This window comes from Anolis carolinensis, chromosome 4, assembly GCF_035594765.1.
Source record: "Anolis carolinensis isolate JA03-04 chromosome 4, rAnoCar3.1.pri, whole genome shotgun sequence".
Lineage (NCBI taxonomy): Eukaryota > Metazoa > Chordata > Lepidosauria > Squamata > Dactyloidae > Anolis > Anolis carolinensis.
Window position 1 is genome coordinate 185,743,182 of NC_085844.1, and position 16,510 is coordinate 185,759,691.

Here is a 16,510-nt window from a genome sequence, read left to right on the forward strand (position 1 = left end):
ATGTCCAATATGAAATATTAAGGTCCAAAGTTGTAATCCAATAACCGAAACACTCACTTTGCCAGGCAAAGTGAGGGGAGATGACAAGGTCCTTTAGTCCATAAACTTGAGCAAGGCTAGGAAATAACTTGATACTTGAAACAAGGCTTGAATCGTGGAACAAGGTAACGAGGAACAAGAACAAGGTCCGTGGAATAACTTGGTAAAATCCGTGAAACTAGGCAAGGTTTAGTCCTGGGAAACAAGCCAAGGTCCGTAGGTAAACAAAGGCTGGGAAACAGGAGCGAAGGCTGGAAACAAGGACAAGGCTTGAGCAGGAACGAGGCTTGAAACGGAGCGCGCTGTCCAGACACAACTCGCTCCGGAGGCTGACGAATTGACTCCGCGAAGTTACTTCGCGGGTAAAACACCTATATAGAGTCTAACTTTCCCGCCGAAGCAGTTCTCTGGGAACCAGAAACGAAAGCTAAACTCCGAGACCAGATGTTTGACTCCTTAAAGATTCTCACGAAAAGCAGGCTTAATTGGCTACATTCTTAGCTGCTATTCTAGCACTCCTGCGCGAAGCTGCTTCCAAACCCCTCTGTTGTTTACAAAACTCATGGCGAGAGAACACGGGAGATGTAGGCTCAGGGTTTGTTTGACATACTTCTGGGACACAACTTTCTTGCAGGTGCAAGGTTCCCAGATCTGCCTGGGAAAGATCTGGCTGAGAAGATTCCAGTTCTGACTGGGAAGGTAAAAAACCCAAGTTTTCTTCTTCATCAGGCATTACAATGTCATGAGCAGGACTACAAGGCCCATGAGTCATCACAGATATATAGACAGACACAGAGGCAATTTAACATTTTCCAGCTTCCGGCTTCATGAGATATGCTCGATTCCAGCCACAGGGGGCGCTGCCGCTTCATTGTTGACTTAATAACACCGAGTCATTGATGGAGTTCTTCCTCATTTCTTTCCACAGGCTGCTGAAAGTTTGTATGTTGTCGTAAATTAGTTAAATTAGCCACCCTGCATAAAGCAGTACCTAAATTTTCTACTCGACAGATGAAACTGTCTTTCAAGTTGCTTAGGTCAACAGTGAGCTAGGCAATGGTCGGGAGCTTAATCTGACCCGGGCTTCAATCTCATGACCTGTCAGTCAGTAGTGATTTATTGCAGCTGGCTACTAACCAACTGCTCCATAGTCGTCCCCAATTAAGAATTTTATTAGAAGCACAGTGCACCTCAGTTTCTAGAAACAATGCCAACGACATATGAAAGGTAAATTTTGTAGATAAAGTTTCCTGTATAAAAGAACATTATTAAAGAACTGTATGAGCAGAGCACATACTTCTCCGGTCATAAACAAACACTGCTTTATTATTAAAGTTATTATTATTATTATTATTATTATTATTATTATTATTATTATTATTATTATACATGCATTACAAAATTTTACAAAACTCTTCCAGTATAAAAATGTTAAATATATAATATGAGTTTAATTTTTCCTATGTATGGAGACTTTTGGGACACCCTGTATATTATTTATAAGGATATATGTGTGTGTGTGTGTATGTACATAGGTAAGTAACTGACGTTAAGTCCAGTTGTGACCGAGTAAGTAAGTAAGTAACTGACGTTAAGTCCAGTTGTGACCGACTCTGGGGGTTGGTGCTCATCTCCATTTCTAAGTCAAAGAGCTGGCGTTGTCCATAGACACCTCCAAGGTCATGTGGCCTGCATGACTGCATGGAGCACGGTTACCTTCCCACTGGAGCTACTCACATTTGCATGTTTTCGAACTGCTAGGTTGGCAGGAGCTGGGGCTAACAGCGGGTGCTCATTCCGCTCCCGGGATTTGAACCTGGGAACTTTCGGTCTTCAAGTTCAGCAGCTCAGCGCTTTAACACACTGTGCCACCACCAGGGGCCCATGTATGTACATACATATATTATATACATGGGTGGGTCAAAAGGTTTTGCCCCCTGTGTCATAAAAACATTCTGGATGAAAATATAACAGCAGAAGCTGCTAGAGATCATAGCCTGAACTATCCTCTACGCAAAACAACCCTTTAACATAGTCACTATCATTTTGTACACATTTGTGCCATCATTTAACCCAGGCAACAAAACCATTTTGGAAAAATTCAGGGTTTTGCTTCATGACCCATGATTTTATAGTTGTTTTAACGTCATTCAAGTCATTGAATCTGAAACCACATAGGTTGTCTTTTTGGACATGGGAGAAAAACCTTTTGACCCACCTGCGTACTAATGGATATGGGTGTGCAGTCCCCTAGTTACGAACAGAAGATAGATTTTGTAGGTTTGTTCTTAAATTGAATTTGTGTATAAGTTGGAAAGGTATATTTTTAAGTGTAACTCCAGCCGTGTGTGTGTGTGTGTGTGTGTAAGCAAGCTTTGGATAGCAGAGGGAAAGAGTTAACACCCCCTTGGTATTTATATTGCTATCTGTGCTCCTGTTCAGAAGGTTTCACCTCACTTTCTGTCCCTCTGATAATTGGATTTTGAAAAAAAATATGGCTTGTTTTAGAAACAAGGATTGGTGAAAAGGTTTCAGTGAAGCCACAGTTTCCCCACCACAATAACTCTTCCAGGTGGGAATTTCTCTTCCTAGGGGCAGATTTCTGTAATTTCCTGTTGTGCCATTCCTGTTCTTAACTAGGAGTCATTTGTAAGTCAAACGTTTGTAACACGGGGACTGCCTGTATACGTAAACTCACACACATTTGTTGTGTGCCTTTCAGTGATTTAATAACTTTATTCTTATATCCTGGCACCATCTCCCCAAAGGGAACCCTAAAGTGATCTATTACAGGGGTTTCCTAGCAAGATAAGTTTGCTTTTAATCTGCCTCTGAGGCTAAGAGAGTGTAACTTTCCCAAAGCCACCCAGGGTTTCATTATTTTACATCAGTGGTTTCCAACCTGTGGTCTGTGGACAACCAGTGGTCCCCAAAAACTAAAGTAGGACCCATGGCCTCACCGTTACTACACCATTGCAACGAGAGTGACTGGTCTCACGAACCTTTCTTATAGTGTCAAGGCAACAGGGATATCTGGTGGGGAGAGGCTAACTACCCATGAAAGGCGCAACAACAAGCCTCCTGACTGCTGCTCCTCCTCCTCCTCCTCCCTCTCCCTGAGCGGAGCCGTTCCATGTGGCACCTGGAAGCAGGGGCACCTTGGTGTCTTCGTTTTTAAGCCTGTTCCTGGGGTTATTTGGGATGCTGATTCAGAAAATTGCATTGGATAGACCACACGTCAGCCCAAGATTATTAAATATGCTTTTCTGTGGGCAAGCAGATGGCGACTACTGGACTACTGTATCAGAAACTAAAGCTGATGTGGTCCCTCCAATGCAATTTTCTGAATCAATACCCCCAAATAACCAAACCGAATCTAATGTTTTTAAGGTTTTCCCCTGACATTAAATCTAGTCATGCCCGACTCTGGGGGTTGGTGCTCATCTCCATTTCTAAGCCGAAGAGCCGGCGTTGTCCGTAGATACTTCCTAGGTCATGTGGACAGCATGACTGCATGTAATGCCGTTACCTTGCTACAGAAGTGGTACCTGTTGATCTACTCACATTTGCATGTTTTCGAACTGCTAGGTTGGCAGAAGCTGGGGCTAACAGCGGGAGCTCACTCTTCTTCCCAGATTCAAACCGCCAACCTTTTGGTCAGCAAGTTCAGCAGCTCAGCGGTTTAACCAGGGGCTCCAACTTAATCTAAAGTTTACCAAAAACTGATTCATAACTTTTTTGGTACTAATGAACTGAGGCCCTGGGACTCAGTCACTCTGCGAAGCAAGGCCCAGCAAGAACACTTGCCTGCCTGCCTTTTATGGCTGGGCCATAAAAGGATCATGCCTGTGGGGGCCTCAGCCATAGAGGGTCTCCACCACCTCGCTCCCTGGGGGAGCAGGGAGAGTATAAAAAGAGGGGTTGAAACTCTATGGAGAGGGAGATGGGGGGTGGTTGGGGGGGTGGGAAGAGAAGGGATCTATGTTTTTATACTTTGGATGGTTTAATCTACAGTTATGTTTTTGATTTAGATATGTGATATTTTTATACATATGTGAGGCATTGAATTTTGCCATTTATTATGTTGTAAACTGCTTTGAGTCCCCCCAGGGGTGAGAAAAGTGGTATAGAAATACAGATGATGATGATGATGATGATGATGATGATGATGATGATGATGATGATGATGATGATGATGATGATGATGATGATGATGATGATGATGATGATGATGATGATGGAGAGTGGTCCCTGGTCAAAGTGGTCCCCGGTCAGAAAAAAGCTGGGAACCACTGTTTTACATGATAGAATGAATGCAGTTTGACACCACTTTAGCTGTTCAATGCTGAGGAATCCTGAGAATTTGGTGATGCACCAGCTCTCTTTGTCAGAGGGCTAAAGGCTTTGTAAAACTGCAGCACTGAAGCAGAGTAGTTGAAAGTGGTGTCCAACTGCACGATCGCTACAGCGTGGAGGGCATCTTGGGCGGCATCCTCTCCGCGAGGGTTTTGTTGCCGGGAGCCCCGCCTTGCCCGCAGTCCCTCCCCGCCTCCAGCCTCATTTCGGGAGGGGGCTGTGGGTCCCCTCAAAGGGGCTCGGGTTTCACGAAGGGGCGGGAAAGAGGAGGAGGCGAAGCAGGAGCGGCACAAAGGCCGGCCTGGGCTCCCTGGCCATCTGCTGCTTGGGCCAGCGCTTATAAAGGCGGGACCCTCCGGCTGGAGCCAGTGGGATGCGCCCGATCCCTTTCCGCGCGCCTCTTTCTGCAGCCCGCGGGCTTCGGAGCCGGGCGATGCCCTCCGCTTTGGGTCCTGCCGGGCTGGCGCTCCTGCTGGCCAGCCTGGTGCCCGTCCCGGCGCTGTCGGGCCCCGTCCAGCCGTGCGAGGCCAACGGGAGCCTGTACTACGTGGGCGAGTGGTACTTCCTGGACAGGGACCACTGCACCCAGTGCGAGTGCACCGCCGAAGGGCCGGCCTGCGCCCGCACCGACTGCGCCGCCCTCCCGCCCGCCTGCATTCACGTCAGCCACTACCCCAGCGACTGCTGCCCGCGCTGCGAGAGGGTGGGCTGCGAGCACCGCGGACAGGTGTACGAGCTGGGACAGCACTTCCAGGTGAGGCGCCCCGCGGGAAAGGCTCCCGAAAGTGGCCAGCAGGCCCAGGGGAAGGGAACTCTTCACTTCACTGACCTCCATTGATGGCAGGCTTGGGCAAGCTTCGGCCCTCCTCCAGGTGTTTTGGACTTCAACTCCTACAAGATTTATTTATTGTGTCAGAAGCGAATTGAGGGTATAGTTTTAATGTATTATAGTGTATTTAAAAAAAACACAAAGTTAAAAACTTGACATACTAGATTTCCTTTGACCAGTAGCTGCCACTACTGTGTGGCTGCGAGAAGGCCCTCCATTGTGCATGTGGCAGGGCTCAGGCTGCATTGTAATAAGTGGTCTGTAGTTAGCACTTCTTCACACCCAAATGTTGTGGACTCCACTTTGTAGCTCCATCTCTTAAGATTACCTCTTCATCTCCTGGTGCCAGAGCGCAGTCTATTCAGCGCCATGCAAATCGCCAAGTCTTCTGTGTGCCCAGGAGGGAGTTTCTCATCTGGTATCAGCCATGGCTTGAGGTTCCGCATTTTGGCCTGCCACTTTTGGATTCTCCCTTGCTGAGTTGTTCCTGCTAGTATCTCTGTGGATCTTAGGAAGCTGTTTCTTGATTTAAGGTGTTGGCATGCTGGCTGATATGCGAACAGAGGATTGGCCAGAGATGTCAATGCCATGGTCCTTTCATCATAGGCTGTTACTTCCCGATGAATGTCAGGTGATGCAATACCGGCTAAACAGTATAATTTCTCCAGCGATGTAGGGTGTAGACATCCTCTGAAAATGCAGCATGTCTCATTAAGAGCCACATCCACTGCTTTTAACATGGTGAGATGACTTCCACTGGGCATGCGTAGTCAGCAGCAGAGTAGAAAAACACAAAGACAGATGTCTTCACTGTGTCTGGTTGTGATCCCCAGGTTGTGCCAGTCAGTTTTTATATGATATTATTTATAGCACCCACTTTTTGCTTGATATTCAAACAGTGCTTGGTCCAGGGTAACTTCCCAGGTATGTTGGTGTGCTGCAATGTTCTAGTAGGATTCCTTCCTAGGTAATTCTCAGAGCTTGAGATGCTTGTCTGTTCTTAAGGTGAAACCAGAACCGGCCCGAGGTCATTTGAAAACATACACGAAAAAAAAAATCCCCCCCCCCGCGGTGCGGGAGGCGTGGCCACGCAACGCGGGAGGCGGGGCCAGACCTGGCCCCGCCTCCCGCATCGCGCGACCATGCCCCTGTGTTGCGTGGCCATGCCCCTCACGCTGCGGGTGGCGCAGGAGGCGGGGCCAGGGCACGCGCGATGCAGGAGGCGGGGCCACATCTGGCCCCGCCTCCTGCACCACGCACCCTGGCCCAGCCGGCCTGGGCCAGCCAGGCTGCGGCAGGAGTCTCTCCAGGCCACAGCAAAGGCTTTGCTGCGGCCTGGAAGGCCTCTGCCACAGCCTGGCTGCCCCAGGGTGGCTGGGACAGGGTGCGCAGCGCGGGAGGCGGGACCAAACTTGGCCCCATCTCCCGCGCTGCACTCCCTGGCCCCGCCTCCCGCGCTGCGCTCCCTGGCCCTGCCTCTCGCGCTGTGCGGGGGGGAGGGGCCAGGGAGTGCAGCGCGGGAGGTGGGGCCAGGGCGCCGACCACGCCCCCGCGTTGGGCGCCATGTTGCGGGGGCGCTATCGAGCCCCACGGGAGGCGGGGCCAGATGTGGCCCCGCCTCCCGTGGGGCTCGATAGCGCCCCCGCAACATGGCGCCCAACGCGGGGGCGTGGTCGGCGTCCCGTGTTGGGCAGGGCCTGGGTGAAACGCACATGTCCATGTTTTAGATGGATTAGGAATCAGCTGGTTTTCCCTGTAAAAGGCAGTAAGAGCACCTAAAGCAGTGGTTCTCAACCTGTGGATCCCCAGGTGTTTTGGCTTACAACTCCCAGAAATCCCAGCCAGTTTACCAGCTGTTAGGATTTCTGAGAGTTGAAGGCCAAGACATCTGGGGACCCACAGGTTGAGAACCACTGACCTAAAGCTTTGGATAGCTTCTGTTCAATCCTTTCAAAGCTCCCTGCTTGGGTGGTGATGGCACAATCGTCAGCATAGATAAAACAGCCAGTAGGCTGTTAGGAATTGTGGAGTTGAAATCCAAACACCTGGAGGAGGGCCGAAATTTGCTTACGCCTGACCTAAACATCACAATGTTACATAGTATTAGAAAGAATTTCTAATACTGCCTGTGGTGGGATAATAATAATAATCATCATCATCATCATTATCATCATCATCTTTATTTATATCTCACATCCTCTCCAAAAGGACTCGGGTGGCTTACAACAAATTAAATCATAACATATACATAAGCAAAAGCAAAAAGACAGGACATAATATACAGTAGAGTCTCACTAATCCAAGCCTCGCTTATCCAAGCTTCTGGATTATCCAAGCCATTTTTGTAGTCAATGTTTTCAATATATCGTGATATTTTGGTGCTAAATTCGTAAAGTCCCAGCAGATTGGAGGAGGGCGAATGTGGTCCCTATCTTCAAGAAGGGAAAAAAGAACGACCCAAACAATTACCGTCCGGTCAGCCTCACATCAATACCAGTCAAGATTCTGGAAAAGATCATTAAGGAAGTGGTCTGCAAACACTTAGAAACAAATGCGGTCATTGCTAATAGTCAACACGGATTTACCAAAAACAAGTCATGCCAGACTAATCTGATCTCTTTTTTCGATAGAGTTACGAGTTGGGTCGATACAGGGAATGCTGTGGATGTAGCGTACCTGGATTTCAGTAAGGCCTTCGACAAAGTCCCCCACGACCTTCTGGCAAACAAACTAGTTAAATGTGGGCTAGACAAAACTACAGTTAGGTGGATCTATAATTGGCTAAGCGAACGAACCCAAAGGGTGCTCACCAATGCGTCGTCTTCATCATGGAAAGAAGTGACAAGTGGAGTGCCGCAGGGCTCCGTCCTGGGCCCGGTTCTGTTCAACATCTTTATTAACGACTTAGACGAAGGGTTAGAAGGCACGATCATCAAGTTTGCAGATGACACCAAACTGGGAGGGATAGCTAACACTCCAGAAGACAGGAGCAGAATTCAAAACGACCTTGACAGACTAGAGAGATGGGCCAAAACTAACAAAATGAAGTTCAACAGGGACAAATGCAAGATACTTCACTTTGGCAGAAAAAATGGAAATCAAAGATACAGAATGGGGGACGCCTGGCTTGACAGCAGTGTGTGCGAAAAAGACCTTGGAGTCCTCGTGGACAACAAGTTAAACATGAGCCTACAATGTGATGCGGCAGCTAAAAAAGCCAATGGGATTTTGGCCTGCATCAATAGGGGAATAGCGTCTAGATCCAGGGAAGTCATGCTCCCCCTCTATTCTGCCTTGGTCAGACCACACCTGGAATACTGTGTCCAATTTTGGGCACCGCAGATGAAGAGAGATGTTGACAAGCTGGAAAGCGTCCAGAGGGGGGCGACTAAAATGATTAAGGGTCTGGAGAACAAGCCCTATGAGGAGCGGCTTAAAGAGCTGGGCATGTTTAGCCTGCAGAAGAGAAGGCTGAGAGGAGACATGATAGCCATGTACAAATATGTGAGGGGAAGTCATAGGGAGGAGGGAGCAAGCTTATTTTCTGCTGCCCTGCAGACTAGGACACAGAACAATGGCTTCAAACTACAGGAAAGGAGATTCCACCTGAACATCAGGAAGAACTTCCTCACTGTGAGGGCTGTTCGGCAGTGGAACTCTCTTCCCCGGACTGTGGTGGAGGCTCCTTCTTTGGAAGCTTTTAAGCAGAGGCTGGATGGCCATCTGTCGGGGGTGCTTTGAATGCGATTTCCTGCTTCTTAGCGGGGGGTTGGACTAGATGGCCCATGAGGTCTCTTCCAACTCTACTATTCTATGATTCTGTGAAATATAGTAATTACAACATAACATTACTGCGTATTGAACTACTTTTTCTGTCAAATTTGTTGTACAACATGATGTTTTGGTGCTTAATTTGTAAAATAACCTATTTTGATGTTTAATAGGCTTTTCCTTAATCTCTCCTTATTATCCAAGATATTCGCTTATCCAAGCTTCTGCCGGCCCGTTTAGCTTGGATAAGTGAGACTCTACTGTATAACCAAAAATCATAAGCAGGTTAAATTAACATAACAGGATCACAATAAATACAGTTTTGCATTGAGTTTAAAAAGATATTGTACCCTGGAGGCAAAATCAGTTAAAAACCAATAGGTATTTGACTCAACTTACCAGCGCCAGCGGCGATCATTGGGTTGCTCGCTGTGGAACAAGGAAGTACTTGCTATTCTCGCGAGATCTCACGAGATTTCGCAAGATCTCACAGAAATCTCGCAAGAATAGCAAGTACTTCCTTGTTCAGCTGCGAGCAACCCAATGGTCGCCGCCGCCACCGCAAACATGCCCAGCAAGGGCTGCGCCCGAAGCGGCGGCTTCATGGGCTCCATTATGAACCGGCCCTGCCGCCATCATCCGTTTTCGAAAGCCTGCTTCCACGTCCAAATTTTTAGTACTTTTCTAAAGGTAGCTAGAGAGGGAGCCTGTCTGATTTATTTAGGGAGAACATTCCAAAGTCAGGGGGGCACCACTGAGAAGCCCTTTCTCTCATTCCTACCATGTTTGTGGGAGAAGTGGGACTGTCAGAAGGGCCCCCTTAAGGGGAGACGCAGTTACACAAATAGGCTAGACCCAAACTGTAAAGGGCTTTATAGATGATAGCTTGCCTTTTGAATTGGACCCGGAAACTCACAGGCAGCCAGTGGAGCTGCTTTAACAGGGGAGTTGTGTGCTCCCTTTAGTCAGCTCCCATTAGAAATCTGGCTGGTGCTCTCTGCACTAGTTGCAGTTTCCAAAGCATCTTCATAAGCAGCCCCATGTAGAGTGCGTTGCAGTAATCCATCTGAGATGTAACTAAGGCACGAACCACTGTGACCAGATCAGAGTTTTCTTGGTATGGCTGCAGCTGGTGTACACGTTTTGTGAGAAAGCCCTCCCAGCCACCGCTGACACCCGAGTCTCAAGAGTCAGTGCTGAGTCCAGGAGGACACCCAAACTGTAGATCTTCTCTGGATGTTTTAAGCAGACGCTGGAAAGCCACCTGTCAGGAGTGTATGACTGTGTGTGTTAGTGCGGGGCAGAATGGCACTTGACTGGGCGGCCCTTGCTGTCTCTGTGAGCTCTCCCTCCTGTTATCAACAGTCCTGCTCAATTCTGTTGCAGATTCAGGACATGCTCACAAAGGTGAGACTATTTCAGAGTCTTAAATACAGCATCACTTCTCTTTTGAATTTTGATCTGATATGGAAGACCTAAGATGGAGGGCCTTTAAAAAACGGCAGGAACCCAGGCTGTCTCCACTCCCTACTTTTGTTTGAAAGTTTCTTCCATATTTGGCCAAAGCCAAAGAATACATAACATAAAAAACCTTTGCAGAACTGGGGAAAACATTTTTTTACTATAACTCCCAGAAGCACTCAGACAGTGTGGCCATGGTGCCAAGATGTTCTTGGGTTGTAGTTCAAAAGGTAGTTTTTTTAAGTTTGTTGCAGAAGTGTGTAAAAGTACTCAGTAAAAAAGAGCTCTGTGAAGTTGGCAGGCTCATAATGCAAAACCTCTTTTAACAACTCCTAAGTCAAAGGGGGAATAGTATTGGTAATAAGAGCCAATTTTGATCTGCTTTTTAAAAGTTTGACATTGACCAGTTCAGCACCTTTCTTCTGGTCATTATATATTGCTGCTAAAATTACATGCAATGTATTTTAGGAACTGAGTCTCAGTCCTAACAATTTATGACATAACCGAGGTGGACAGTGTATTGGCAAAGAGAGTGACATTTCAGCTGTCCTATCCTAAGGGAGTCAGACTGATTGAAAGGTGAGAGACTGAAAGCCTGCACACTTGTGGCAAGAGTGGATCTGTGAAAGCACTCTATTAAGCACTTACACCGTCATAAGCTAGGCTTAAGACTGCATAACTGTTTTGTATCCACGTTTTCAAACATGACACCATTGCTATGGCTGCTATTTCCATAAGCCCTACTTTAAAGCTAGACAACTGGACCAAGCAAAGGGATTCTGAGGTGCTGATGAGCAGAGTGCTGAAGAATTATGAGCTCATCCTCTTCCAACAGCAAGCCATGCTACAACAAAGAGTTATGGCAGGACCTCATTGGGGCTGCTGCTTCAGTTTATCACACAGTTCATCATCAGGAGGTGGATGCATCATCCCTTAGTGGTTTGTTGTTGTTTTTTTTTTGGGGGGGGGGGTTGTGTCAGGAGCAAATTGAGAAACTGAAAGTTGCTTCGGGTGTGAGAGAACTGGCTGTCTGCAAGGACGTTGTTCAGGGGACGCCCGGATGTTTTACCATCCTGTGGGAAACTTCTCTCATGTCCCTGCATGAGAAAGTCGAGCTGACAGAGAGAGCTCGCCCCACTCCCCAAATTCAAATGGCCGACCATTCGGTCAGTAGTCCTGCCAGCACAAGGTTTAACCCACTGCACCACTGAAGGCTCCCATCCCTTAATGGTAGCTGTAACCAAATGCAAAAGGGGAGGACACCAGCATCACAGAACCCCTTCACTCACTGTAAATGCCTGGCTTTTAAGGTGGATTACAGGGGTCTGGTGATCAAGACACAGAGCATACTGGATGATGACATTTTTTGCTACATATCCCATGCATAATCGCATTTGCAAAAAGAATGTGAGCCTTGATGAATAAAGATTAAATCCATGCCACTAGCTAGAGAATGAACACAGGACTTCCTTTCAGGTGAATTGTCTATTATCTAGATCACCGCTTCCTGAACTGTGGTTTGCAACTCCAAATGGGGTCCCTTTAGCTCAATGTTGGGTTGTGAAAAAAATGTATAACAATAAATGGTTTCTGAATGCCATCTAGACATTTACATGAATCTATCAGCAACAGCACGCAGGTTTACAATAGACTGCAAAAAACAAAACACTTCAGCTGTACTTCAAAAAAAGAATAATCAGCCTGTTTAGATCTTATACCTACTGTATTTTATATATTATATGCCCAGGGCCATGAAAATATTTTTAGGGTGGAACGGAGTTTTTAGTGGAAAAAGTTTAAGGATCCCTGATCTAAATGACCAAATCTATTAAACATTTCTTGTGCGGTGTTCTTTGGTGACAACTATCCTTTGGCAGCTCCCATCTATTAGCAGATTTATCCATGCTCAAATTCCCTGGAACGATACAGATTTTTGGAATGAACAGCTGAGGTCTTAACTTGCCTTAAAATAAGTGCTTCTCGTTCCCTACTCACATTCCCTAGTCATACTTCTCATTAATTCTTCACCAAAGATGACCAAATTGAGCTGACCTGGACCCTCGACCTGTTAGATAGAGATATAACCACTCAGTACAGCCATTTCCTTCTTCTTGGCAGGGGTTTGGACTGGATGGCCCATGAGGTCTCTTCCAACTCTACTATTCTATTATTCTATGCCTGGAAGTAGAATATTTTTGCAGCAACTGGCAACAGGATTCAGATTTGAGAGAAATTGGGAGGTGGGAGAATTCAAAGTCTAAGGAAAAATTGGACTACACATGCTAAATCCCATTCAATTCAGGACTTATTTATAAATGTCTAATTTCTATATAGTTTAGATAACTATATATATGCAGTGTAGTTATTTGCTGACTTAAAGTGACCCAACAAATGAGGCCTCCAAGAACCCAAGGCACTAACAGGTCTGCTCAGAACTTGCAAATGCAGAGTTGTAGCTTCCTTTACTGAATCAATCCACCTGTAATGTGATTTTCCCTTTTCCTAGTACCTTCTACTTTACAAAGCAGTATAGATTTTTTCTAGTATGTTGCATTGTTTCACAATACACATAAAATATGAAAGGCTGTTTAGTTATTTTGCTTCTAAGGAGAGTTCAAACTTGATTTGCTCTATGGCTCATTTATCAAACTATTCAAATGCATAGCATTCAAATAGTTTGATATATTAGATATGCAAGTTTGTAGCTTTGGGCTTTGTGATTCTAATAAAAAATATCATGGTGATGTTCTTCATAGAGATAAGTACTAACAATAATTTGCTAAATAATTTTAACAAATTGTTTGTTTAAAAAGTTTAAAACATTAACTTGTTCAGATCAGTTTGAAAAATCCCCAACTTTCTCATTGCCCAAAGAGGGAATCCAGACAATCCATTGCTTTCCAAAGACAGGGATTTCACTCAGCAAGGCATAAATTCCATATAGGCAAAGATACCAGTCTGCAGAAAGAAAATGGGGAATAGATAATAGGATTGAATACTATTGAAAGCTACTACGTGGCCCTGGTATCTGCTCCATTTCTCTTTATTAAGTTTGGCAATATTGGATTCAAGCTCTGCTTGTAGCAGTGAGTGGCAGATTGCGAGGCTAGCATCCCTTACTGGATATTTCAAGAGTTTAGTCTGGGAGTTTATTCTTGGATGGCTTAGTCTACAGCATTGTGGATCTTTTTAGCTTACTGGGATCCCTGATAGTCCTTACTTGGAAAACTTCTCTCCCTGTCACACATATATGCACAATAGGAACACTGTTTTCACTCTTCAGCCATTTTTAGCAGCCTTGAGATGAAAATGAATAAAATTAGTTTTTTTCCTTAATTTTTATCATAATCGGCTGGTGTCCAGTTATTAGCTGCAAGGATATTTAAGATCTTGTCCCAGGAACAAATGCTTTATTTGTACAGAGTGGGCAAGATAACATGAATACAAAGATCAGAACATAAGCTCTTTCCTCAATAGAATCAACCAGATCTCAGCTGACAACGCCCTCTAATGGTATCATCCTAGTACTGCCACGACCATTTATTCTGTAATGTAAGTACTATTCAATAGGCTTGTGTAGTTCGGCTGAACCACAATCTGTTTCTGCTATCTGAATTTCAGTAGATCCGCGAAAACAGGCAGGAATCCGAAAAGCCATTTTCGGTCCGCAGCCAAAAAATCCGGCAAGGCAATCAGACTGAAGTACCTCTCTAGAGCAAGGACAGAACTGAGCAATGGAGGCGCTCGCCCCATCAAATAGACAAAGTTTGTGTAAGACACATCACAGCTTTCTTCTGATTGCTTCTCTGCAAGCCATGTGATCCCAAATGGGAGGAAGCCACAAGGGGGCAGCTGTGTGGTATGTTTCAGTTGGAAAAAACATGGTAGCAGAGCCCTTGCCATTAAGGGTGTCCAAACAAGCCAAAAGCAAACATCCAAAACCATTTTTACACAAGCCTACCATTCACGCTTCTACACAGCTGTATAAAATTCACATTATCTGCTTTGAACTTTGGCAGTTTATTTGGCAGTGTAAACTCAGATAATCCAGTTCAAAGCAGATAATGTGGATTATCTGCCTTGATAGTCTGGATTATATAGCAGTGTAGAAAGGGCCTCAGGCATTATAAAAATATACACCCTGAATTGACTCACCTTTGCAGTAGCGGTGCAGGTAAGTAAACATGCGATCTCAGCTAGATGTCATTATTTTTCACTTGCTTGCAGACCCATGTCTTTTTCCAAGTTACAAAGGGAAAATACATGGTTCACAGTGGTAACATTATAAAATGACAGCACCAGGTGTCTTCTGTAAAATGTGGAATAATTATTGTGCCAATTTGTGTGAATATGTATATTGCAAAACACTACACAGGCATGGTCACTCCTGGGAATTATTTTTGCCTTTGTATGCAGAACTGAATGTGGAAAATCCACCTTTTGCACTTTCACTCCTGGAATAGCTTAAAGATTCTAGCTGAGGAAGTCTGGTTGTTGTCCAAAAAAATTGAAAGCCATCAGCAGTGAAAACTACCTCACCATACTGACCAACCTTTGTCTCTTACAGCCCTCAGAGTGTGAGCAGTGTACCTGTGACGTAGATGGCATTGCCCGGTGCCTAGTAGCAGACTGTGCCCCTCCACCTTGCGTCAATCCCCTGTATGAGGAAGGTCAATGCTGCCCAACCTGCAAGGATGGTGAGAAAAGGGGTCCTGCCTATCAAACAAATAATAGGGTTCATGGGAATATCCTTGTTTGTTTTATTCGCTGTGGGACACTTATCCCAATGGAAGTGGAAGATAGATCAATCCCTACTTAGGAGAACCAGCAAACCCTTCCTTTTTGAATGTTTGCAAAAAGTTGGTTGTATCCCCTGCTTTAAGGGGAGAGACTTCGCATATAACCTATCCTCCTGATCCAATAAAAGAACAGTATTGATGATGTGCTAATCTGTTAACATAGACCAGGTGAACTAGCTTAGAAAGTGGGGCACACAGGACTGAGGGTCAACTGTGGGGAGATTCTTGTGGGTTTCCAGAATTTCTGGGAAGCACATGCAAACACATTCTAATATACCATCCTATTTTCACAGGTCCCAATTGTTATGTGGATGGGAGTCAGCGCCGGGTAATTCCTGCTGGGGAGAGTATCTGGGTGGGGCCTTGTACCCGATGCCGTTGTCATGATGGCCAAGATGCTGGCTACTGGGAAGGGAACCGTTTAGCCAAATGTGAGCGGCTACGGGGATGCCGGGCTACAGCTGGACACTAGGTTTGCATTCCTTCAAACACCAAGCCACTTCTCAGACAATTATTTTGCAAATCTTTTAAGCTTCTGATCTTACTGAAAGGTCCCAGTGAGTCCACACACATGGACACACACACCACCCAACCCAAGTCAGCCCCCTCTAACTACATAAATAACAAATCACCAATCCTAGTAATTCAGATTTATTCCCTTTCTTGTATTGATAAGACTGTGGGCCTCTGGACCTTCCCAGATGACCACTTCTTTTTCGGTTACAACAACCTTTGGCAGTTTCTTAGATTTTGTAGAGGTATTTTCCTGTTCCAAAATATTGAAATGCCCCTTCTAATTCTGTCCCTGGCAGTAAATTTTTGCATTTGACCCCACCTACCACTGGAATATAGTCCCCAAAAACCTTGAAGTTGAATTCAGCCCTTAAACTGAAAGGACAACCTTTGTGTCCATTTGTATTCACAGAATTACCTTGTCGCTCCCATTCCCTAAATTCCTATCAGTTCCATTCCAACTCTGATCAAACATGCACATATTTTATGAACCAAACCTCTACTGAACAGTTTCACTTGTGTGTAGTTCTGAAACATGTGACAATAAAGAATTCTTATAGTTTTCTCTCGTCTCCTGGGCTCAGCAGTTATATAGCAGTTTGGGCCAAGTGGCTTCCACTGAAAGCAAACATGATGGCTAAGAGGAAGATGCTGCAATTGGGTTTCAAAGCAATTCGTTGTTAACTTGGCCATTTGGACTTCGTCACAGTGAATGTAATCCAAAAGGGAAACCACAGATCAA

The 16,510-nt window shown here is 45.5% G+C and overlaps 1 protein-coding gene across 1 annotated transcript; it reads left to right on the plus strand.

Moving 5' to 3' along the window:
- The first annotated feature begins 4,632 nt into the window (after nt 1–4,632).
- On the plus strand, nt 4,633–16,332 carry LOC100567259 (von Willebrand factor C domain-containing protein 2-like). The gene is made up of 3 exons (XM_062979650.1): nt 4,633–5,149; nt 15,024–15,153; nt 15,549–16,332. Exons 1-3 carry the CDS (start codon nt 4,769–4,771, stop codon nt 15,725–15,727), a joined length of 690 nt encoding a protein of 229 aa, XP_062835720.1. The 5' UTR covers nt 4,633–4,768; the 3' UTR covers nt 15,728–16,332.
- Nucleotides 16,333–16,510: the final 178 nt, after the last annotated feature.

Bases quoted from the DNA above. Each gene is read 5' to 3' on its own strand.
- LOC100567259 (XM_062979650.1), top strand. From the start codon at position 4,769: ATGCGCCCGATCCCTTTCCGCGCGCCTCTTTCTGCAGCCCGCGGGCTT. The intron at 5,150-15,023 runs GTGAGGCGCCCC...TGTCTCTTACAG, and splicing joins AGCTGGGACAGCACTTCCAG to CCCTCAGAGTGTGAGCAGTG. The intron at 15,154-15,548 runs GTGAGAAAAGGG...CTATTTTCACAG, and splicing joins CTGCCCAACCTGCAAGGATG to GTCCCAATTGTTATGTGGAT.